Genomic DNA, 24184 nt, shown 5'->3' with positions numbered 1-24184 from the left:
ACGTTCTGAAGTGTCTGCAGAGGGGAAGGCTCTGGCAGAAGGCAGAATAATGAAAATCAATGAAAAGCACAAACAAATGAACAGAACCAAATCAGACGAGTGGATCTCAGTCAGTCCCGGGGGCGAGCAGATGGGGGCGGGTTGAGGGGTGTGGAGGGCGGGGCGGTGACGACGACGATGACAGATTGCCATGGTAATAATTGCACACCCCGCTGACACATCATCCAGCCCCCTTACATATTTGCGTATTTGTGTGAAAAGTGCCTCGTCTACAGGACTAGAAAACAGATCCAAACACTTAAGGGTGGATAGCTTAATCCCGTTGATAAAGAAGAGGAGTCGATGCAGGCACTTGTGGAACGAACATGTCACCAACAGACCACATGCTGGTCCCTTTAACGCTAACTTCACCGGCAGCCACCCCTCTAATGTTATTTGCGCTTTACAAATAAACTTCTTAGTAGAAATGTTTCAGACAGCATGTCAAACGATTAAAAAAAACATAAAAGACAGCATTAAAATCAAATTTTTAAATCATCAAATGTGGAAAAACAAATGAACAAATACAAAAAACAACAAATATAATAAAAGAAGCCTCCCAAATCTTTCAAAAGAGAGTAGTCAACAACAATTTAAGATAGGTTAAGACATTAAATTATGATTTTATATTACAGGAATGATGTTAAATATATTAATTTCTGAGCTTAACTTTGCAAAGACCCCTTCCCCAGTTCAAAATCAGGCGACGCGTCAAACTCAACGGGCGAATGGGAGATGCCAATCAAAGTGAACTGACACTGTAAGTATAAAACAAGATACTGTAAAGACACATAACAAACAGGCACAAGATGGCAAACATACTGAGACACAACGTCATTCACTAGTCCTATTATTCATGTCCGTCAAGCTTCTTTTGTTTTTGGTACATTTTGATCATATAAAACAAATCTCACATGCGCTCCGTCATGCAAAGCCGTGCTGTTTCACTGTGTGTATTTTACTTTCAGTGGCGCGCAGCAAGACAAGACACCACCAAAAATAAAATCCATGCAACGCGTCGAATGCTAGAAAACCATTAAGAAGTTGGGTATGAGTGCGTATTTAAGGCATCCAAACAGTAGAGCAGATTCTGTAGGTAGTAGTGGACATCCTGGCCTGGTGGAGAAATAAAAAAAAATTAAGGATTTAAAAAAGGAGTGTGTCTTAAGGGACGTATTTGGGGGTCAGTAGTGGAAAAGACGGAGGGATGGAGGAAAGGGAAAACAAATCAATGCTTTTCTGTCGATGAGCAGAGAGCGAGCTGACAAGCCTTAAGCATTATGGCAGACATGAATTATTAAATTCACAGTACTTATACATTATCCGTCATGTCGGACTGCTTGCTGAATCAGAAACCATGCTGCCATTAATCATTCATGGCTCCTGTTCCAGGTTCAATCGGTCAGCTAGGAGCTGGAGCGATAATTTAGTAATGATTTGGACTTATAGTGGTAAACAAGGTACATTTTAAAAGTTAAACTACATCTTGAACCATTTACTGTTGGTCAGTTAGGGAGTTCCTGAAGTGTTTTTACTCCAGTTAATCTCACTGGATCATGCTCCCGTTCTCTTAAGCTATCTTTATGCAATAATCAGGCGGATTCTGCTCACATACATTGCCTCATCTCTGGAACATTACATCATAAAGCTGGTGGGGGGGCGTCTGTGACTCTGATAGTAATGGAGGTTAGCCAACATGGCGATCAAAGACAGATTGATGAGAGGGCCCAGAGCAGCTGGTTAGGTAATGATGTCTTCATTCTTTCAGCCATCCATTTGCTCCCTGTTCTTCCTCCCTCCCTCCCTCGCTCGCTTCCTGCCCTCTCCATCCGCCTCAACCTTCTCTGGAACGGTTATTAAAGAGCTATATTTAGATAAGCAGAAAAACCTTGACTCTCTGAGTGCATCGCCGCGGTCTTGTTTGTGTGTCTTTCTATGTGTCTTCGTAATGTAAGGTCGTAGCTATAGTATGAAAGGAGTGTACGTTATGAAAAGGGCTACAGGTGCTTCCGCCACTGCCAACAGGCATGTCTGCTTGCATAGACTTTATTCTCAACCTGACCATTAAGACTCGCAGTGAAGAGATGGGAAGACTGAGGAAAAGAGGTATAATGGAAACAAGAAAAAAATCCGAAAGCTAAGGCATCTGTCCCCTTAGTCCAGTGCTTGTCCGTGGGACAAACTGTAGTGTGATTTACAAAGAAATGGTGCCATGGCAAATTCCAGTTAGACCCAGACCACCTGATGAGTCAGAAATCAAAGTATTCAAGCTGGAAAACAAAGACTGAAATGTGTTCTAAAGGCAATAATAAAAAAAAATAATATAAGAAATAGTCGTTTGCTACCTCCCTCCCTCTTCATGCACACTCACAATTTCTCACCTCTTTCTCACACACACTTACAGTACAAGCACACGTTACTCTTCCTTGTCATCACTGCTGAATTTCTCTACTCAAGTGGAAGACTCGTTCAGAAGATAACTTTTGCAGGTCCAAACTTTGATCTCAACTCTAAAGATACAGAACCAACAACAAAGTCTGCTAAAAAAAAATCCCTTTTTAAAGATTTCAACCCATTCCCAGTCCCCCCTGCAAAATCCACATTCACTCTGCTGTGGGTTCCCAAGGGTTAATGGAGAGCAGGGCACAGGTTGAGTTGTGTTCCTCTCCCCCGTGGAGTGTCTGGCTTGGTCAGTGCAGGACTCCTGGAGAGCACACTGGTGGGTCCGTGAAGCAAAGTGGATGGTGGAGAGAAAGAGGAGTAGATGAGGAGAGAAATGAGGAGTTGCGAAGAGGCTAGCAGTAGGACTCTTTCCAGAATTAAATATTGATCCGAAGCCCTGAGGATTTTTGCATGTTTGTGGCTTTGGGAGATTAAAGACCTCTATGCCTCCTCCTCCTCTTCCTCCACCTGCTCTTCTTGCTCCTCCTCCTCCTCTACTTTCCCTCACTGGGATTTCTCGTCGGACTCGGAGGGGGTGTGTTCGCGGGGCAGCGACATGCTCTTGTGGCGATCCCACAGCTTGTGGAGCTCGGTGGCTTCGTTCTCGCTGCTGCTGGTGCCGCTGTCCCGGAAACTGGCCAGAGGAGGACGCACCTTCACACCCTTCACTGTCACAGAGCCCTCGATGGCCTTGCGAAGCTGGATGGAGAAACACAAAACAGTTATAGTGGAGAGAGCAAAGAGGACAAGTCTGGGCATGCATACAGGTAACACCCCACTGTAGCTGCGTGTGATTTTTATACCTTAGGCTTCAATCACACAGGCAGTGTTTTGGAGGTTGTAAAACGTCAGGCACACCGCACTAGCTTTTTTTTTTTCTTTAACTGAATGCCACCAGTAAAAAATGCTTGCTGTGGTTTTTTATTGTTAGAAGGCAACCACTCAGTCACCTTATCACCCTAACCTTCCTGTGCAATCAATCCACCGTTTATTTATTTGTTTTATTTCACATTAATAAGTGGCTAGTTGCTGCCATGTTGAGGCAGAGGGTACTGTCTGTAGCTCTGGTTGAGGGTGAGAGGCTGTCAGCAGATAAACAGAGATCTGTGTGGGTACATGAGACCCTAAAAAAGAGGCTGGATCATGGGGAGTACCACCAGTTGGTCCAGGAGCTTCTCCTCCATTGTGGATGTTTACAGGCAGATTTTAGGATGACTCAGGGGCAGTTTGACAACCTGCTGTCTATCGTTGGGCCGTTTAGCTCTGGGTATCCAGAGTTTCTCCTCAATTGTTTACCAGCTGTAAACTTGTTGTCATGACCACCACAGAAGGCCTGCCTCTCACATCATCTGATTGGACAATGGGAAAAAAGCAGAGATGATGTGTGGCGCTTTCCTGCTTTGACATGAAGATTTTTTTTCAAGTTTAGAGTGTACCAGCAAAAATGCTGGGCCACTAGATTGCAGAAACGCAAAACCAAACGCAACGCAAAAACAGTGAGCAAAAGGCTTCATTCATTCTCATTAAAAACAAACAAAAAGCCGCCTCCAGCTGCTCAGCATATAGACCCACGAGGACACAGGTAGGTAGCAAGATTTACATGTGAAAAATTTCTCATATAGTGTCTAATCAAAAAATTGCCAGTGGGATGAGATGATGCAATCAGTATTCAATGGGGCTTTTTTCCACCATTTTGTTTCATTTTTTTAGTAACTCTTGTACTGATCTTACTCCTGTTGTTACCCTATTAGGCACTGCTTTTTGCTTTTGCTCCTTGAAAGCAAATCTTGTCTTGTATATTTGAATATCTTGCTTGATATTTAATACTCTGTTGTTCTAAAACTGGGCCCAGTGATTGACCCTGATCCGGGGAACCCACTGGCTGTTCTGGTTGTTACAGGTTGTAAAACGATAAATTTGGATTACTGTAATTAGTATTACTGTCATTTGAAGCGTTCTCTGGTGCAAAAAAAAATTCCTTTGGGATAAATAAAAATCTATTGAACTGAATTGAATGACACAATCGATGTTGAATATTTCCCAGTATTTGAAAGATATGTGTTCACATTAGATGGGCGTGTCAGATATGAAAACATATGCATACACTCCACTTTTTTTTTTTTTTTTTCTTTTACTAGAATAGTCTTGTTATACAGAAACTTATGCCATCAGGAAAAATACAAAAATCCTATAATGAGGCTGTAATCACATACCAACACATACCATGGGGAAAACTCAACAGTGCGGTATAAAAATATAACCATCGATGTAAAATGAAAAATGATGCATTGTTACACATTCTTTTAAGACGCTGGATAACCACCTAAAGCCTCAATCTGTAGAATTTTCATGGGAACATATCTGATGACATACGTTTCTGTATAGCACTAAAACAATCTCACTAAACAGCAGTGTAGTGTATGTGCTGCTTTCAGTCCTGTTTTTAGCTTTATATACATTGCTTTCCAGCTCAACAACTTTTTTTAATGCTTCTACTAAAAGTTGTCCAAAATTCAAACATCCTGGACTCTGATGCTTAAAATGGGACACACAACACGACCAGCAGCAACAGGGTATTTCATAGATGACTGATTCCATTATCATTTTATTACAAAAAAATAGACAATTTTTCATTTTCTTGACACGAGTACAGCAATGTGTCTTATTTTGTCTCGCTGTAGGATACTGACACTTACTTCCTGCAAATACCTCAAGCAAAACTGCAAAGGGTAAAAAAAAATGCAATCACCTCACCCCACTGACAGAACATTTGCTTTTAATATTCCTATTAGTGCCAGAATCTGATTTTTTTTTTTGTTTTCTTACAGCTTTTGGGAGCAGTTTCACACCACCCACAATTTCTTTTCCTTTTCTCTTCTGAATTTCTTGTGAGCATCGCATTGTAGGAGAATACTGTGCATCAACGGTACACTCAGAATCTGTATTTAGTGTGCGTACTGTCTGGTTTGAGTAGCACTAGATTGTAGTTTAGTATACTACATATACACACTCGAGACCTGCTAAGAGTTGGGGTTGGGACATGTCACATTTCTTTTTCTATAAAAACATGAAGTCAGGCTCTTTGTGCCTAAATTGTGCTGTCTGGTCCAGGGGGTTATTCACAGTGGGTTATTATGCTGAGCTGCATGCAGTTTTGGTGTGGGCGTCCCTCTGGAAATAGAAGTGCTAACCCCGACACTGTACTTACCGCGCTCTACAGAGAAAGATCATGTCAGTAGTTTACAATCTGATGCACACACACACAAGCCATTTTCTACTTTGCACTGGGACCTTTTTCCCAAAATGAAATTGAGGGGAAGATCATAGTCAGAGGGTAGCGTGCACGGGTAAGTGAGGTCAGAGTGACTTTGACTTATGCTGCTGTTTGCTGAAACATTTCATAGAATGAGAGGAGGCGAGCGAGGCGGAAATGACTGCATATTTATTAAATCTCTGCGGCTCCCCTCGCCACCTACATACGACAGAAATGAAAGTAAATCAAAGACGGTCCACTCTACAGGGCTAGACTTGCTTCTGCCACAGATAATACCGCAGGCTGCCTTTTAGAAATGTTCATAAAAATGGACAATTTATTACAGGAAATCAGAGTCGCTGAGACTGGCAAAGCAGAGGCAGTTAATTAAGGTATTACCAAAGGTCATGGTCTGGTCGAATGAAATTACACCAGCAACATTTTTGGTAGTGTCAAGTGAGCACAGGAAGTTAGCCTTGATTTTTGTTTATGCGTTATACATGTTTACAGTAACAAGGTGGAACCTTGGAACCACAGCATTTTGGTTATTTTTTGAGCACCATCCAAAGAAGTTACAATGTTGAACTGTATATATTAGCAACACATGGCCCATCTTGATTATTTCTAGATTCATTCTTTTTTTTTTTTTTTTGATAAGACCTTCAGACTAAAAAATGATAATGCTTTATTTTATGTCTGTTAATTCCAAAACAATTCTTGAAAGATTCCTAGTCAAAGGGTACAGATGACCCCCACCCAAGGCCAAGAGCAGACCCATGAAAAGGTCTATGGTTTTACCCTTAACTGGGATTCTTGGTGTGTTTGTTTTGTACTCGGAGGTCGGAAATTCCCAGTTCCCAGTCGGAAGTTTAAACTCGAACGCACCCTAAGATTGGCTTTCCAACTCAGAAACTCGAGTAACCGCATCAATCCCAACTTATGAATTCAAGATGGCTGCCGGTCACATACAGTAAACACTCTGCTAAAGTACTGTTTATAGAAATTTTATCTTATTTGTTTTACATTCCCTCAGGGGATGGGTCAAATGCGGAGAACAAATTTCACACACTCAGGTGGGTTTGCTTTCTCTGCCTTAGGATTTTCATGTAGGCGCATGGAAGGGCAGAGAGGTTTGCTCTCTCTGCCTTGAGGCTTTCCACATAGGTGTGTGGAAGGGCAGAGAGGTGTGCTCTCTCCTCCTTAGACTTTCTGCGTAGGCCTAGGAAAGTCAGTGAGGCCACAGAACAGAGCCATACTGCCAAATGTAATACTGCAAATGGAAATAATGTTTTCTTTGACTAAAGTGGTCCTGACTGAACTGATTTACATTTCGTTTTTTGAGAGAGGAATGCATAACTACCCTGTGTTTTTACTCTTTAGAACACATTGGGTTTATACAGCCTCTAATAAAAAGTGGTCCATACATTTTAAAGTTAAAAACATAATCTATTCTCCTAAACACATTGGAGCTGTCAAGTCTCTTTCATCCCATCTTTTTTTTTCTCCTCTATGTGAGAGCGTATCATTGACTTTCCTGTTTGGCAGGTCCAAGTTTGTCATTTGGCTGATAGGGTGAAGAATCTGGATGCTACAGATCCTGAAGCAGCAGTGAAAGAATAGTGTAGTGTCCACACGCTGTAGGGTGTAAATAATGCACTATAATCACGCACACAAACATCCCTCAGATTCCTCTCTTCCATGTGGACCAGCGAGGCTGTGAGGTAACAGCGTGTCGGTGTGACAGACAGGCAGACTGGGAGAGGCTGGGCTTTATCTGCTTTGGCTGGGTTTTTGTCTGCTGGTGGAACGCAGAACAAAAAAGCCTAAATGTCAGGGACAGGCAAGCAGCACTGCACTTAGCAACAATCCTCTCACCGCTTCCTGGCCAATTCACAAAGAGCGAGGGGTTTTCAGTTGTTTGTGAGGCAGGAGATGGGGGGGGGGGGGCAGAGAACAGACAGATAAACAATGGATAGAGACAGCAATATTAAGCAGCCTTTTGTCTGTCACAGTACATAACAGGCAGAGGGAGGAGGAATTCTTAATGTTGACCAAAATGCCTGTTTGTGTGTGTGTGCGCGCAGCATGGTGACAACACTCCTGATGATATTGACAGTGATTTTACAATTATGAAAGCAGTGAATATGCTGCCTGTGTAAATGATGACAGTCACGACTATTTTCATTAGATTAAAAAACACAACAACACAAAATGAAAGAAAAAACAAAAAGTGGATCATGAGTTTTGATGCCAGTGCTATGAAATCATTTAACACTGAATTCTGTGATAAAATCTGCACGACAATTACGAAAATTGCTGCAGAATACACCAAACTAGACTGACCACCTCCAGTGTTAAGCACATAATAATAACCCTTTTTTACATTGACGAGGAGCGTAAATAATTACTAATAGAATTTCAGTAAAAACATCACAGTTACCCCAAAACCAAACAGCTCGTTATAACGTTACTTTTGTTATCACATCACTACTGACTTCAAATACAACATTCACATTAGTGGACTCATTTTCGTAATTGTCGCACTGCACAGGCACGTCACAAATGGAAACGCTTTTTACCTTAGCAGCTGGAAATATTCCCTTTACTTTGATTTTGTTGGGAGGAAAGATGACAAAAACATCATGGCTGCAGGTAGTGGTACTAAAACTCTTTCCACTGTGAAAAACACATCCTCAAAGCTCTGGTCTGAAACACCTACTACAATGGCAGCGCAACAACGTAAAGCTCCAGGAAATAGACCCCACTAAAGGTGAGCCCTCCTTCGCTGTGGAGGTCCGCTGTAGCTCTACACTGGCTAAACAACCAAAACTGGATTTTACTCATGCACAGCTGCAGTCACAAAGAAATAATGAAGCTTGTGGTTGAATATGTGGTGGATGAAATTTTGGGCAGAGCCTTAAGAAAAAAACGGTCACAGGCAACTGAAGACCCCCAGGTAAAAAAACGCGCTATCTAGCCTCAGCTACACTTAACGGCGATCACCCTGACACTGACATTCACACAGCGGCACACATCTGAATTTTGGGGACATTCGCAACTACAAGTTTTATAGGGTGTGACGGAAAAGTAATAACACAAGTACAGTAACGAATTACTGTTGGCAGGGAGAAATAAGTAATTTTATTACTTTTGAAAAGAGTTATGACTAATGAGTAACATATGACATTTTTAGAGTAATGAGCACACTGCCACCTACAAGAGCAAGACAGATGCAAGGTCAAAGAAACTGTGGTGAAGAATTTGTCCATAAAGGCGCAGGAGTTTTCTTGGGCATCTTGTGGAGCTCTGCAAAAATGGCCAGTGAGAGACGAGCCACAGAGTGTTAAGTTGCTGCCAAAGTGACCTTTGACCACCAAAATCTAATCAGTTTATCGTTCCAAGTGGACATTTGTGCCAAATTTAAAGACGTTCTTTCATGGCACTGTTGACATTACATACATGAAAATGGGACAACCCAAAAACAAAACACCTCCGGCCACAGCTGTCGCCGGTGCAGAGACATAAAAAGTCAAACCCCCCAAAATGACCTGTGAAAAGATTCTTACCTCTTTCAGGGAAACCACCCCAATGAGACGCCCGATACTGGTGACGTAGGCGTGGTCGAGGCCCAGCAGGGAGAAGATGGTGTGGGTCTGCAGGAAAACACAAGAGGTGGTTGGGAACAATAAATGAAACACTAAAAAAAAACAGAAACAGTACGAACTGGAGACAACACTGTGCTGGGTTCCTGCTTTAAATAGAAAATGGAGAGCAGTTAAGGAAATGCACCACTGACTTCAATTATCCAACACTGACAAGTTCATTCACAATGGATTCATTCAACTAGTCAAATGTTCCACTAAATGGGATACGATCACTTGGGGAAATGTGATACGGAAGCATGCAGCAAGAGTGTTCTAATTGCTTATTTTCAAAAAGAAAAAAAGCCACCAATTCAATTGCTGAGTAACTGCTTGTACAGTTTTTACCACACTCACTGGCCACTTTATTAGGTACACCTTCCTAGTACCGGGTTGGACCCCGTTTTGTCTTTAGAGCTGCCTTAATTCTTGGTGTCACAGATTCAACAAGCTGCTGCACATCCATGATGAGAATCTCCCGTTCCAGCACATCCCAAAGGTGCTCTATGGGACTGAGATCTGGTGACTGTGGAGGCCATTGGAGTACAGTGAACTCAGTAAATACTCAGAGCAGCCCGTCTGGCACCAACAACCATGCCACGTTCAAAGTCACTTAAACACCTTTCTTCATCATTTTGATGCTCCGTTTGAACTTCAGCAGCTTGTCTTCACCATGTCTACATGACTAAATACACTGAGTTGCTGTCACATGATGGGCTGATTAGCCAAAGTTGAACAGGTGTACCTAATAAAGTGGCCAGTGAGTGTTTGTGCAGACTTGAGTCTCAGCTGTCCCATGAATGGGGTCAAACCCAGGTTGGAGATGTTACAGTGTTTGTATAAAATGGGTAAACATGCCAAGTCCAGTTTTTCATAATAGAGCTTAAGTCAGTTTCATAATTTAGTTATGTTACAGATCGCTAACTTACAAATCCAAACATTTTCTCTCTTAAATAACCCACACTAGTGTAATGGGTTTAATATCTTCAGAGGACTGCCAACTGGTCAAATTGGTATAATCATAAAATTGTAGCTGTGTGTTTGTGATTCATGACAGAGGAATTTGTCTTTTAAAAAACAACTATTTTCTATGCAGTCCTAATAACAAAACCCACAGTGCTAAAATGTTCTGTGAATAAAGAAGCTGTCATTACATGCTATTAGTGTCAAAAATGTCCTAATTCTTAGATTTTGACTTTGTTTTTCAGCTTTTAAATATTTGGAAATGTAGGTCTTGCCTGTTTCTCTGACCCTGTTTCACTCTATTTATACTCTCTGCCCTATTAGTACTGTATTTGCTGATGCGATGACTCAATTTCCCCATGAGGATCATTAAAGTTTCATTTAATCTTATCTCCATGACTAGAGTTACCGTGGAGGAGTGTGGCTACGTGCAGCTAAAAGCAAAAACAGCAAGAGGTCAAAAACTGGATAGGTGGTGGATTAGGAAGGTTGTGGGACTGATGCCAACTGGACTTTCTGTTCTAGACCCTTTTAGTGTTTAATGAGAGTTTTGCTTAGCCAGAATGGCCATTTGGGACGTCTGAAATGGATCCCGCTGTGCCAAACAAACGGACGCTGTGCCAAGACAAAGATTGTTAAGTGTTTTAAGGCCGGGGCCAGTCGTAATGTAATCTGTAAAAGTTCCCCACAGGAGGTTACAGCAGCTTCTCTGGGGATAGAGTCAGTTTACCACCAATTCAGCCCATTCACATCTATTCAAACTGTAATTCACTGATTAAAGACGCTGCAAATAGCCTCTTACAATCAATTTATCATCACCACAGTAGAGTGAGACATTAGAGACACTAAACAAACAAGAGCTCAAACACAAGTGGATATCTTTATCATCAGATAAATTATTGACTATAGGCCCTTTCACACTGCCAGATTTTCCGCGAATGTTGGGCCGTTTTGCCAGCAAGCTGCGAGCGTTTAGACACACAAAGGCAGAATGGCGAGTTGATCTGAGGTGCCCAATTTTCCACCTCGTAGGGTAGACATATTGGCGGAACCCTTTTAGTTTAAACAGACTGAGGCGCCCTTCCGCAACGGGAGGGGCTATTGATGACTTGTGGGAGGAGCTGTTGATGATGCCGCACGTGCGAGCCACTGGCGGTGGATAAACAGGAAACAGCTGATAGCAGGAATTAGCGAGCAGCTAGTAACAAGAGGGAAACACAAACCTGACAGACACTGTAAAGATGAGCAACTGGGGAGACAAGGAATTGCGCGCCTTCCTTGTCCTCGCAAACGAAGAGGCCATTAACCATCAGATGACGGGGACGGTGAAGAATGGGCCGATTTACAAGAGAATCGCCGCCTGACTAGCCGCGGCTTCCCTCCCACATCACTGTTTATGTCACATGCTGAGCTACACGTTTCGAAAAAGGCGCATTCTGTATAAACAAAAGTAGGTAGGCGTCATTTTGCTGCACTCCCCGATTTTGTTTTTATACTGCCAATGCTGAAAAAAGACTGATTGGGCTTTCCTGCAAATTTGCACAACTCCTATCTAAAAAGGGTTAATATATTGGCCGAGATATTTAATCTCATTGCACACTTTAAGAGCAGCACCAAATAAGAAGAATTCAGGAAATATTACTTTCCTTTAACTTTCGGCAAGGAAGAGAACAAGGGTATTTCCCAAAATATCAAACTTTTTTTTGAAAACAAAGTCAACAGCAATGTGTTTTCCTGAAGAAATGTTGCTGTCACTCTGAAAATCCACAAATCAACTTTTTTTAGAGACATAAACGCTGGTCAATGCTGGGCTGTAGGTAGGTGTCTATCACCCTAGTTTTTCTGGTATGTCCTGCACCGTTGGTGCTAGTCAGGCTAGTCAGCCGGTTCAGCATGTTGAATGGGCAACCCAACCACATGCATGTATTGGCAAAACATAACCATGTGCATGTTGTTGAAGGAAAACAGACAAAGCACGTTACAGGCAGAAGTTGACACGGCGTCTCAATACATCAACAACTAACACACCCAGGGTACCTTGCACATCATGTCTCGACGTGGAAAGCCCATGACCAAATGTTGATATGTGACAAGGTCACAGTAAGAATGTGTTGGTGGGTTCAAGTGCAATTTTCGGGCCAATATACAGGCGCTGTAAAGGGACGCAATTAGTCACCACTAGTTCTTCGATGTCGAGCTCATAAAGAGAGAAAGTTGTTCGTAAATTGTTTTAACTATGATATTTAGTTTGTCAATAATATATGGAATAGCTTCATGAGTTCCTTTTTTTTGACAATGTACGGAATGATGGAAGTGTGGGTTGTTTTGAATCCTGTTAGCCACTACCTCAAACAGACCGACAGCGGCCGCTGGCCAAAAACCCAGACCACACTGACTGCAGAGACATATTGTCATGAAAATCACCCAAGGAACACATTTGTCCATTACAAAAGGGCCTGCACACTAACACAAAACAACAATAACAGTAAACAGCATGAGATAAATAGTAGCCAGATCCAGAGAGGCTGAGCAAGAGAGCAAGGCAAGATGTAGAAAGTATAACTCCACTGACACACACACACACACACACACACACACACACACACACATGCCTGCGTACAGCAGCGGTAGTGGCGGCAGGCAATGTTTAATATGCTGAAGGAGATTGTGCGTGGTATTGGCTTTTGGCAGTGTGCAGTGGAGGGAAGGGAGCGAGATGGATTGATGCAGGATCCCTCTCTTAAATGTTTAAAGAGTATTCACACAGAGCCCGCAGGACGAGAGAGAGAGGGTAGCATTATGAATGGGGGACATTAGGCACTGCCACAGCCGCTGGCAAGCCAGAAAAAGCCTGTATGTGTGTGTTTGTGCGTGTATGCTTAGGTAGGAAGTCAGGGTTTCAACATGGGTATGTGTGTGTGCTGGAAACAGAGTCTCTTTCAGGGTGCCGCAGTGGAAAACTAAATCAACACGAGCTCTAAAGAGCTGAAGCTCCTTTCTTTATACTGCACTTTCACTCTCTCCTTCACACAGTGGGGGAAGAATTGGCTTGAGTGTGTGTGTGTGTGTGTGTGTGTTCTTTTGGGTTGTTTACATGCTCCCTCAATGTCACTACACACCACAGGAGCACGGAGAGTATCCGGAGCATTGAAACTGGTGGCAGTTTAATTTCCAAGTCTGTTTGTGTTGAGATGGCCTCATACCAACACTGACTGTACATAACATAATGTCTTTAGTGTTATAGAAAACCTTCAGACATGAAGATGTTAGTAATACACAGGCCCAAATGGAATCTGTGGATTGTTTTTGGCGGTGATCCAAAATTAAAATCTTCAATATTATTATTTTTTTGCTCCTAATGTGATAGGCAATATTCATTTATGATGACACAGACAATACATTAAAACCTAAAGCTCAGTTCAGACCAAAGATTCACATCGAGACGAAACCGTTTTAGAATGTTGCAGAGAAAAGTTGCAGCAGTGTGAACTGAGCGGGATGAGCTTGACTCAAGTCAGCTGATGGTGTCACCTGACATTCAGCTGGTCAAATCGCCAGTGGCTGGTTTTAAAGCACTTCACCTGTGTCAACAGCCAATCAGCTTGTAGTGAAGTCTGCTATCTCACTATCACTATCCTTATTCAGATTTTAAGAAGCTACAAATTATATTCAGACACAAAATAAGTCTGAAAAGATGCAAATCAGAACAGAAGCACAGAAAGTTGTTGACTAGAGATGATAAACCGTCTCATTGTAGTGACTTGGTGTGAACCAGCAGGTTATTGGAAAGTTGCAGAACTTTGCAGAAGTAGTTGCCTGTTTCAACTTGTCTCATTTCAAATCTTTGGTCTGAACTGGGCTTAAGGTAAAGCGGTGAAACTATTCTAAATATAGCATACACTTAAACTGACGGACCCTTTTTTGGTGGCTAAAATATGTTGGTGACCCCAACAACAGCAGTATGTTGAGGTACTCCTGTCCTCTTCTCCAAACTGGGGATGTGTCAACCACCATCAACTTTAATAGGCTGTTGGGAGTATTAATAATGAATATGTAGTAGTAGTATTGATGGATTACACCAATATTTAAAGAAAATGTCCTGATGTAAACATAATTTGAGAACAAATCATGACAGAGTTTACAACTGAACTGATACCTTAAAAATATGGTGTCTCCCTGTCTGCAATAATTGAAAAGGTCCATCTGTCCATTTGTTTTAAATTGGGTGCAACATTCCTCAAAAGAGGTTGGGTTTAAAGGGCTGGATGTCTGTGTAGGTTAAACCTCCAGAAGTCAGCTGTGTATTTAGACATGTTCTCTCAATGTCTCCAACACAGTCCATTCTGTATGTCTTAGTGTGTCAATAAGCTGTTTGATTACTGTATAAGAGCATTTTTTAACTGCTGACTTTCATTGCAATCACATTATTCTATTTGAAGGATCTGTGTCTACTTTTGGTCAATTGGTAATTAGATACTGAGTCAAAAATGATGTGGAATCCCTCAGGGCTCTATTCTTGGTCCTCTTCTGTTCAACTCAGTCTATGGAAAATGTCAATATATAATGCTACACTTATGCAGATGACACACAGATTTATATAACAATGTCACCACATGATTTCAGTCCTATATGATCACAGATTAAGTGCATCGAACAAATCTGGATTTAGAAATGTGTCCATGTTTTTGTTTTAAGTAGGCTGGACTTGGACTGTAACAGTGTCTTGACAGGTCTCTCTGGAAAGTCAGACAGCTGCAGCAGATGTAAAACACAGGATCTACAGTTCTCAACAAGTCCAAAAAAGTGGAACATAACCCTCCAGTTCTTAGATCTATACATGGACTTCCTGTGCAGCAATGAGCAAAAAGCACAACTCCCAAAAACTGGAGGTTTTACTTCAACTGTCAGTTCTTTTAAATCAGGGCTTCGAAATGTTTCTGTTAACCAGTGCTTCCTTACAAATTAAATTTGGGAGTACTCACGCATATCCTGCCCTGCAATTATAATTTTCATCTCCTGTTTCATTGAGTTTTACCCTATTTTATCTACTATTTTATGTCACTATTTTCCAGATCCTGTATATGTTTTTTTTCAGCTTGTGAATTCTTTGAATTTTTGTCTTAATGCCTTTTATAACTCATATAAAGCACTTTGAATTCTCTTGTTGTTGAGAGGTACCATACAAACAAACTTCTGTCTCCTAAAATCAAATAATAAATATTGATGCATGCTTTGTCTGTTTCCATAATTGAAGCAACTGTTGTGCATCAGGAATCACTCTGAATTCAGAGGTCCTTATTATTTTTTCATAACTGTGGATAAACTGAAACACAGTAGTAAAGACACACATAGCAGCAAGGATTTGTGCTCCAGTATGAGAGACACACACACAGAGGTTGAACAACAGCTGCATTTACAATCAGACCTTATGCAGCGAGGTGCGCTCCACCAGCTGGAACGGGGCGGGGTCGATCTTGCAGTTGTTGAAATTGACCTGCTCATCAAGCTGCTTCTCCTCCCACTCTGCAATCTGCAAAACACACAGAGGAGGAGGGAGTTTGGGGATGAGAGATAAACATCACTGAGGAATAGTAGGAGTGTAGATGACACTGACATGACTTTAATCTTTAATAAAATATTGACCCCTGAATCTTATAGCCTGGCTTCGTTGTTCCAAAACTTTTATTTCTTTGACTGTCTGACAATTGAACGTGGAGTGACGGCGTAATATATTCTGTTAACAGCTGACGTCTTTATATCTGGTGTCAGTCACTAATCAGAAGGCAAAGGCATCAAATAACCCCACACCACCTCCTGACAAATCACCTCCCTCTGATAGACAATCAATGGACCGGGCACTGCACTGAATGACTCTATAAATCATACGAGGCCTACCACGGTGGTGGGTGAGGAAGGTGAATGGCGGACAAGGAAGGGAGACGTAGCGAGAAGCGATGACATGGCAGACGTATGAGAGGTGAACGATGAGTGACACCGAGAGAAAAAAGAGGAGATGGAGGGAGAAAGTGTGAGGAATGTGCGGCTGACAGAGAGGAAATGAGAGGTGCTGTTGATGGATGAATTATGAATGATGTCATATCCAAAAATATAAGACTCCAGGGTAATCGGCCCGTCTGGGGATATTGAGGAATCTGAAAAGCCGGGTCTGTCTTGATGTGATGTCATCAACTGCAAGCTTAGATCCAAGTTAAGCAAATATAGGTTTTTGAAGACTGATGCGCATACTAAGAATCCAGTGTATTTGACAGCTGATATAAAGGATAAGACTGATCATAATCTACGTTTTTGTTATTGTCAACCGAAACCAACGATAGATGTATCCCTTTAGTAAGCACTGTGTGTGTATCCAAAGCCTGATGAAACTTATTCCTCTATTCAATTGTTAAAACAAAAAACTATTAAAGACAGTGAACTTCAGTGAACCACACTGTTGCACTGGGTGGTTTTCTAACATTTTCTAATCTGAATTGGCTTGAGCCGCATTTTGAAACCAGTAGAGGCAGACAGCTGCCCACTCAGAGCCTGGTTCTGCTCAATTTTTCCTCCACAGCTTTGCCTTGCTTGCTTGTGAGGGTTGAGTCTCTACAAATTAAAGAGCGTGGTTTTGACCTTCTCTATATGAAAAGTGACATTAGATAACTTCTGCTGTGCATTGGTGTTAAATCAATAAAAATGATAATTTCTGGTAATTTAGCATTGCATGTTGATAAAACCAAGGGGCTCACAGGAGACAGTTTGCAAAATGAAACTTTACGAGCAGGGGCTGAAATATCCCGACGTTTAGTCTCCAGCATTGATCAAGCTTTATTCAAACACTGGTTCCTACACTTCCCTCAACTAAACTCAATAATGTTCTCTGTTAGACTCTCCCGGCTGGTAAACACCCACATTTCTGAAACCCAGTTTGTACAGCAGGCTTTCTTTTATAAATTCACAGTCTCTGAGCCCATGCTGAGCTAACTTTGATGACATCACTTTGACATCATTAGGGTTATTTTCTCAGACTTCATGTCTCTCCAGCACCACAAGAGACAATAAACAACTGTTTTCACAGGCTGAGCTGAGTCGTACTCCCAATGAAAGCAGAGACTTCGAAGAACTAAACCCTTTAACTAAAGCAGGTACTCCACGCTACTGTACTTGTATAGGACATGAGGACTTTAAATAAAAAATAACTTAATGATAATATGAATAAATAATCATACAAATACATAAATTCAAAAACAAGATTTTGCACAATTTAATTTACCTCGGTCTCTTTTCTTCAGACTCGTAGTTCGTAGTTATATTAACACTAATGCACCCTCTTTTCCCAACTTGCTTTAAGAAACCCATGTTATCCCTGTTTTCTTTTGAGTTCTCCAAAAGGGGTGCTATATCTTTAATTTCTTTCTTTCTTCATCACTTGAATGTCTGAGGTCTATGTGGCTATGATGTTGGAGCAGTGCGGAAGAGCCCTCGAGGGGGACCACATGGCCTCAGTCTGTGCGCAGCATGGCCTCATTCAATTTAAGGTGCTGCATCGACTTCAGTTCTCAAAAGTCAGATGTTGACTCCACTTGCGACAGGTGCAGACTTTCTCCTGCATCCTGAACACACTCATTCTGGCTGTGTCTTAATTTGTTCACTTATTTGAGTTCAATCTTTAAATCACTGTTAGATTTATTTAGATGAACTGATGGATCAGCTGATTGATGGAAGGGAGTCAGCTGATAGATCACATGATTCCTTTCTATGCAACCAATTGGCAAATCTCATTCAGGGTGCCCTATTTAAACTGCTCTGGCCTGCCTACTGTTGCTGCTTCCTCTGCAAGCTGCTGTGCAACCTGCCTCCACCCCAGCTCCTCCTTTTCATGCTGTGTCTGACTCATCGTTTGTCACTGATGCTGCTCTGTTCTGTTCCTGGTGGGTCTCTGATGCTGCTCTCCCTGACTTAGGTTTTCCATGTAGGCACATGGAAGGGCAGAGAGGTGTGCTCTCTCTGCCCCAGCTTTCCTCATACGCAAGTGGAAAAGCAGATACTCTCTCCGCCTTAGGCTTTCTGTGTAGATCTAGGAAAGGCAGAGAGGCCCCAGAACAGAGCCACACCACCAAATATAATACTGCAAATGGAAAAAAGTTTTCTTTGACTAAAGTGGTCCTGACTGAAATAGGATTGGGATTTTATCTCGTGCATCTGCCTGTTCCTTTAAAGTTTCTGTATGTATGTAAGTATCTGTATGTGTGTGTACCTGTGCGTATGTATTAGGGGTGGGGGAAATTTCCGATTCTTAGATGCATCACGATTCGGATGTGGACGAATCTGAATTGATTCACAAACGTCCAAATTTCGATTATTTAAATCTGTTAATTAGAGTAATACAGAAGGTTCTAAACAATGCGGAACTAAGAAGTGCGGTACGCGTCATCTCCGGGACACTTTGGGATGCGCACTTGGAGCGGACACGCCAACATGCGCACAGAGGAAAACAAACATGGCTGACCGCCACCCACCTCGCCGTGAGATCCGAACAGCTCCTTCTAATTTAAAAGCAGACGTGGAAATACTTCGGCTTCTACAACGTTGACGGCGGAAGAGAACTGGACAAGAGCCTTGTTATATGTAAGCTGTGTTGTGCTAAAATAAAATACTTTGGCAACGCAACAAAGAAGCCATGTAACTCGATTCCACCTGACGGAGGAGTCAGGGAGACAGCAGGCTGTTATTGCTGCGGCTACTAGTGGCGCTACCGACCAGAGAACAATCGAGGAAGCAATTAGAAAGCTGCCACCCTCATCGGAAAAGGCGAAGCGAATTACGAAGGCCATCGTGGCATTTATTGCCAAGGATTTGCGTCCTTATTCCGTCGTGGAAAATCAGGGATTTCGAGCACTGCTGCATACATTGGAGCCCAGATACACCATCCCATCCCGACGCTATTTCACCGACACGGCCATCCCGACACTCTACCATCAAACCAAAACAGAAGTCATGGCCTCACTGTTGAAGGCAGGTAGGAACGCAGTTACATGTGATGCGTGGACGTCTGTCGCCACCGAATCGTTTGTTACTCTAACTATGCATTTTATCTTGTGATTTAAGATACCTGCTGTTACCTTTGGTTCCGTACAACGAAGTTGTAACTTTCCAGTTTGCACGCATTTCCATTTATATGTTTAATAAAATATAATGGAAATGAATTCAACTATTTCTTATTACAAATGCACTGTTTTTAAAAATTGCAAGTGTTGAATGCTTATTCAGTGAGACAAAAAGAAATGTGTGTTGTGAAAAAGTGCATCAATATACATAAATTAAAGATGCATCAATAATTGTTTTATAATCGAATCGTAGCCCCTGAATCGTAATTGAATCGTGAGGTGCCCAAAGATTCCCACCCCTAGTATGTATATGTGTTTTTTCTGCGTCTGTTTTTCATTTGCAATGCTGTGTAACAGTTTATATGTTGTTAAAATGGGTTTGCACAATGTCAACACTTGCTGCAGTTCAGACAAACACTGGGCTGGTTTCTTTGGCTTAAAGCTGTTTTCTGATTGGCTGCTTGGTGTGCGTGTGTATATATATATATATATATATATATATACATACATATATCTGTTGTGTGAATGGCTGTGTGTCTTACCTCTCTAATAGTCATGTCATCCTCCACATCTACGTCGTCCTGTAGACAAGAAAAATAACAGGGGAGCAGTCAGTACAGAAACAAAGATATTCAGTGAACACAGCAGTAAAATGAAGAAACACAGCATGTACAACACACAAACACAAACAGTGAAGGAATGGTAAACGAATGGTAGGTAAACAATGGTGTCCAGTCGGTTGTTATCACAATAAACACTTATTTATACTTTTCAACTGTGCACAGAAGGTAAGATGACATATGGAAAACACATAATCACCCATGCATCACATCATAAGTGTGATACAGCGCCGCCGCCTTGAGACAGATGGACAGAAATGGAATGTGTGACTAAAGGAGCGACTACAGTACATTTAATGAGTGCGGGGGATGTGATGTATGAGATGTCAGAGCAGATGATCATTATAATGATGGATCTGTGGCGTGCTCGGAGCTCACGGCTCGTAACTGACAGGCTGACGCTGCAGATGCTGTTTGACAAGCTGGAGTCAAACTAGCAACCCTGTGCTTTAAGGAAGGCTGAGAACACTGTAGCGAGCTGGGAAATGGAAATAAACAAGTGAGTGTGTGAGAATGTTACCGCAGGGTGTGTGTGTGCAGCTCTGTGTGTGTGTGTGACGGGCTGTGAAATACGATTTCAAAGTGTTTAGTCATGTGCTTGAGTACAGGTATTTACTTTCTCAGGATTGAATGCAAGAGTATGTGTGTGTGTGTGTGTGTGTGTGTGTGCAGAGTGAGTGTGACCCAGGGGCTGATGGGAGCCCTGAGCTCATTTATCCTCATCGCTGCGGTGGCCGACCTGTCGGTAACCCTAGCAACTGTTGCCGCGGGGTAGAAAGAGGTGCCCTACTGTAGCATTATGCAAGCAGAGGCCAGACGTGCCTGGAGTTGATGAGACAAAAACAAACATGCGCACACACACACACACACACACACACACACACTCAAACACACACACCTACAGCACTTTATCTCTGCTGTCTCACTGATCATTCTGCTTGTCACAAGGGCACTCTGAATGTCGCCAAGACACACTGGTGTTCCAGGGGTAAAATGTAAACGAAAGACTAATGGAGAGATTAAATCACTCTGGTATGTGTGCGTGTGTGTGTTTGCAGAAGAAGGTGCTTTTTTTCTTGAGACAGAGGGAGAGGTTGGACTGTGCATGCAAAATAGGTGCTTTCAGAAAGATTAGCTGCTCTATTAAGACGGCAAATCTCTGCTTCTGGATACGTAAGTGAGGCAGAAGTGTGTGTGTATGTATGGGAAGCAGGAGAGTAAACTTTGTGAGTCTGCATGTGACTGACAGTGAAATCAGAGCAACTGTGTGGGCAAATTCAAATGAGATTTGAATGAGCATGTGTGTGTGTGTGTGTGTGTGGGTGCAGAGGCTCCAGAGTGCTGACAATAGGCCGATGAAGCTGTAGTGCTTGCTACGCCGTTTTTCTGTGACCAGACAAAGATTAGAAAGGCTGGTTGCTCTTCCTTTCCCTCCCTCCCCTGTAGCTATCCATCTTTCTTCCACCCAGCGAGCTGATCAGCCAATCAGTGGCAACCATCCAAGACTAGGTCAGCAGGGGATACACAAAATCTACCACCAAGGACTTCTGTATCACACGCACACACACATGCTGTGGGATTATGTATTCAGCTAAAGCATACGACTAAGAGTTTTTTGATTGTGGAAATTCTGGATAAAAGACAGCCTCCCCTTCAGGAAACTTTCTTCAGTCCACAGCAGATAGAAGAGGTGGTGGTGAGGCTTTCTTTACACTTCCAGTTTTGCTGAAGGGAAGGCTTATCATCTTTGTCTTCTAATCTCAATCCAAAATCTGCCTCTGCTTTAAAAGGTCACTTCAGAAAGTCTCTGTGTTATGAAGCCAGGCTTTGAGGCACACAAGGACTCATACATCAACTATAACAAACGACTACTGAACTCTGAAAGGCTAGTGTCGATATTCTTAAAAAATCCCATGTGCAACTCTGCACAGGATCCATCATCTTTGCTGTATTGAATTTTATCTGTGCTGCCTAAAGCATTTTAAAAAAGCATTTGAAAGACCAAATGAAAAGCAATGTCCTGGTTACTCAGGATAATCCACAGGCCTCTTTGTGGACAGTTTGTTTTTGGGAGTATTTCTTTGGTAACTAAATTTAAAAGCAGACAAGCCATGCCAGTGGATCTGTGAAGCTGGATTAAAGCACATTGGTGATTTGAACTAACTGTTAACATCCTTACAATGATGATGCTTGCAATGTTTTGCAGCTATAACGTTCACACAAAGTACAGTTTTCCAAGCACATCGAATTGGTAGGAGGCCTCAGGCTCCTGAGGTGTTCGCAGGCTCTCGTCTGGCCTGGGAACACCTCAGGATACCCAAGGAGAGGTTGGAAGATGTTGCTCGGGAGAGGGACGTCTCTGGACAAAGTACAGTTAAGGCTAGTGGGAATGCTATTATTTTAGCATGTATTTAGTCATAAAGTATTGGACAAACACGATCATCAGGTCAGGAGATCAAAATTTAATGGATATACATCCAACGGTTTTTGACATAGCTAAAAGCCAGCTCATCGCCAATGCTGTTAGCATATCTAAATGTACACAGTTTGGTGCTAGTCTATGAAGTGAAAAGTCAATAGAATCCATCCTCCATCTCACTGTGGCTGTTTCTGCTTTCACTCTTCCTCCCTGCTGTATTATTAGACTTGTCTTTATTGAAGAAAAGCCGCTAACAAAGCTTCGCTAATTCAGCGATAAACACATTTCATTTCCTGTGGATTCTTCACAATAAAAGTTATTTTGCTTTGTAAAGACCTTTATTGTGAAGCAGCAACATCACACAACTTCTAATCTGGTTGATAGTGAACATAAAACAGTAAAATAAAGCTGATATCTTAAGCACAAACAGGAGACAGGAGAGAAGCTAAACTCCAAACCACAGAGATTCAGTTAGAAGCTACAGACTTTCTCTCTGGTCTCCTGCAGACAGAGGGGAGGAGAGTCTTGCAACACACGGCTTGTTTGGGGAGAGAACGGGGGTCATTGAGGGTTGGCTGTGGTCTGCGAGACGTCACCGCTACCATCTTAGCGACAGGCGGATGAACTTTTGGACCTACTCCGGAGAAGGTCCATCTCTGGCACATCTCGACATGGCATACTGCTTCTTAACTGACAATAGAAACATAAATCGGCACGGCATGGCTTGACCCGGCGCAGCCAAAAGGCCTGTGGTGTCTGCTGGATGCAGCCTGTGCAGATATGCGTGGACTCTATTCTGACACCACTATCATCAGGACTCTCCACTCTGAATAGCTATTTCAATCGGTACAGTGATGACAAAAGCTGCTATCAAGTTCATCTCTCGTGCTTGTGCTCAGTGATGTCTGGTGTTTCTCTAACTACTGCCTGCACCACTCTAAATGCTGCAATAGAAAAATACTGCAACAATAATTACTTATCACTCATGTGCAGGCAATTAAGTGCTGATTTCCTTGCTGCTGATGCTTAGTTTGCTTATTGCTTTCAAATTCTATTATTGCTTTATCCTTGTATCTGATTAGATTGTAGAGACTTTAACACAGTTGTGAAATAACATCATTAATGACTTTGTGCAAATTACAGTGGTGCCAGCAATACTGATGCCGTGTTGTGACACAGTCTTAGCAGCTTTGGGCAAAGTTGTGAAATGGTGGGTAGTTTATATTAATGATCCCTCGCACTGTGGCAGTGATGACCCTCATTGTTTGGAAAACACACCCAGGATCATTGGCATGTGAAAACTGCCCAGAGTTCCTGTTAATATTGTGAGTCCTTGCACTGATGCTTTGAAACCTGCGACGAATTCTTCACCCTAAAGGAATCTGATATCCAGCAACAAATCAATTCACAAAACAAATTACAGCCTGTACGTCACACTCATCTTCTCCTGATAAGTTCACCCTCTCTCCCGTGTATCTCTCCTGTGTTGTCTGAAATGATTCAGGAAATGAAAACTTCATCCTGTCCCCTGAATATTCTTCCTATCAGATACCTGAAGGACGATTTTAATGGAGTCAGTGTTTGTTCACCAACTTACAACTTCTTTTTTACTGAACCTATTCTGACAGTGCTAACACCTGACTCTAATGGTTTTAATAACTAACGCCCTGTGTCAAATAACCTCTTCCTTGTTATATGGTTCT

The 24184-nt window shown here is 42.1% G+C and overlaps 1 protein-coding gene across 5 annotated transcripts in view; it reads right to left on the bottom strand.

Annotated features, from left to right (window-relative positions):
- Nucleotides 1-2843: 2843 nt before the first annotated feature.
- The window catches only part of LOC117259090 (chloride channel protein 2), a 226263-nt gene continuing 204922 nt past the window's right edge, over nucleotides 2844-24184 (bottom strand). For all 5 annotated transcript variants that reach the window (XM_033630303.2, XM_033630304.2, XM_033630307.2 and 2 more), the window contains 4 exons: nucleotides 19985-20023; nucleotides 15764-15868; nucleotides 9301-9387; nucleotides 2844-3180 (listed from right to left, as the gene is read on the bottom strand). In XM_033630303.2, coding sequence (XP_033486194.2) covers nucleotides 2986-3180; nucleotides 9301-9387; nucleotides 15764-15868; nucleotides 19985-20023 — 426 coding nt within the window. In that variant the 3' untranslated portion in view covers nucleotides 2844-2985. The remainder of the gene's footprint in view (nucleotides 3181-9300; nucleotides 9388-15763; nucleotides 15869-19984; nucleotides 20024-24184) is intronic.

The sequence above is a fragment of the Epinephelus lanceolatus genome, chromosome 4 (assembly GCF_041903045.1).
Source record: "Epinephelus lanceolatus isolate andai-2023 chromosome 4, ASM4190304v1, whole genome shotgun sequence".
In the NCBI taxonomy this organism is placed as follows: domain Eukaryota; kingdom Metazoa; phylum Chordata; class Actinopteri; order Perciformes; family Serranidae; genus Epinephelus; species Epinephelus lanceolatus.
Note: the sequence above shows the minus strand (reverse complement) of the source record. Positions and strands in the feature narration are given on the sequence as shown.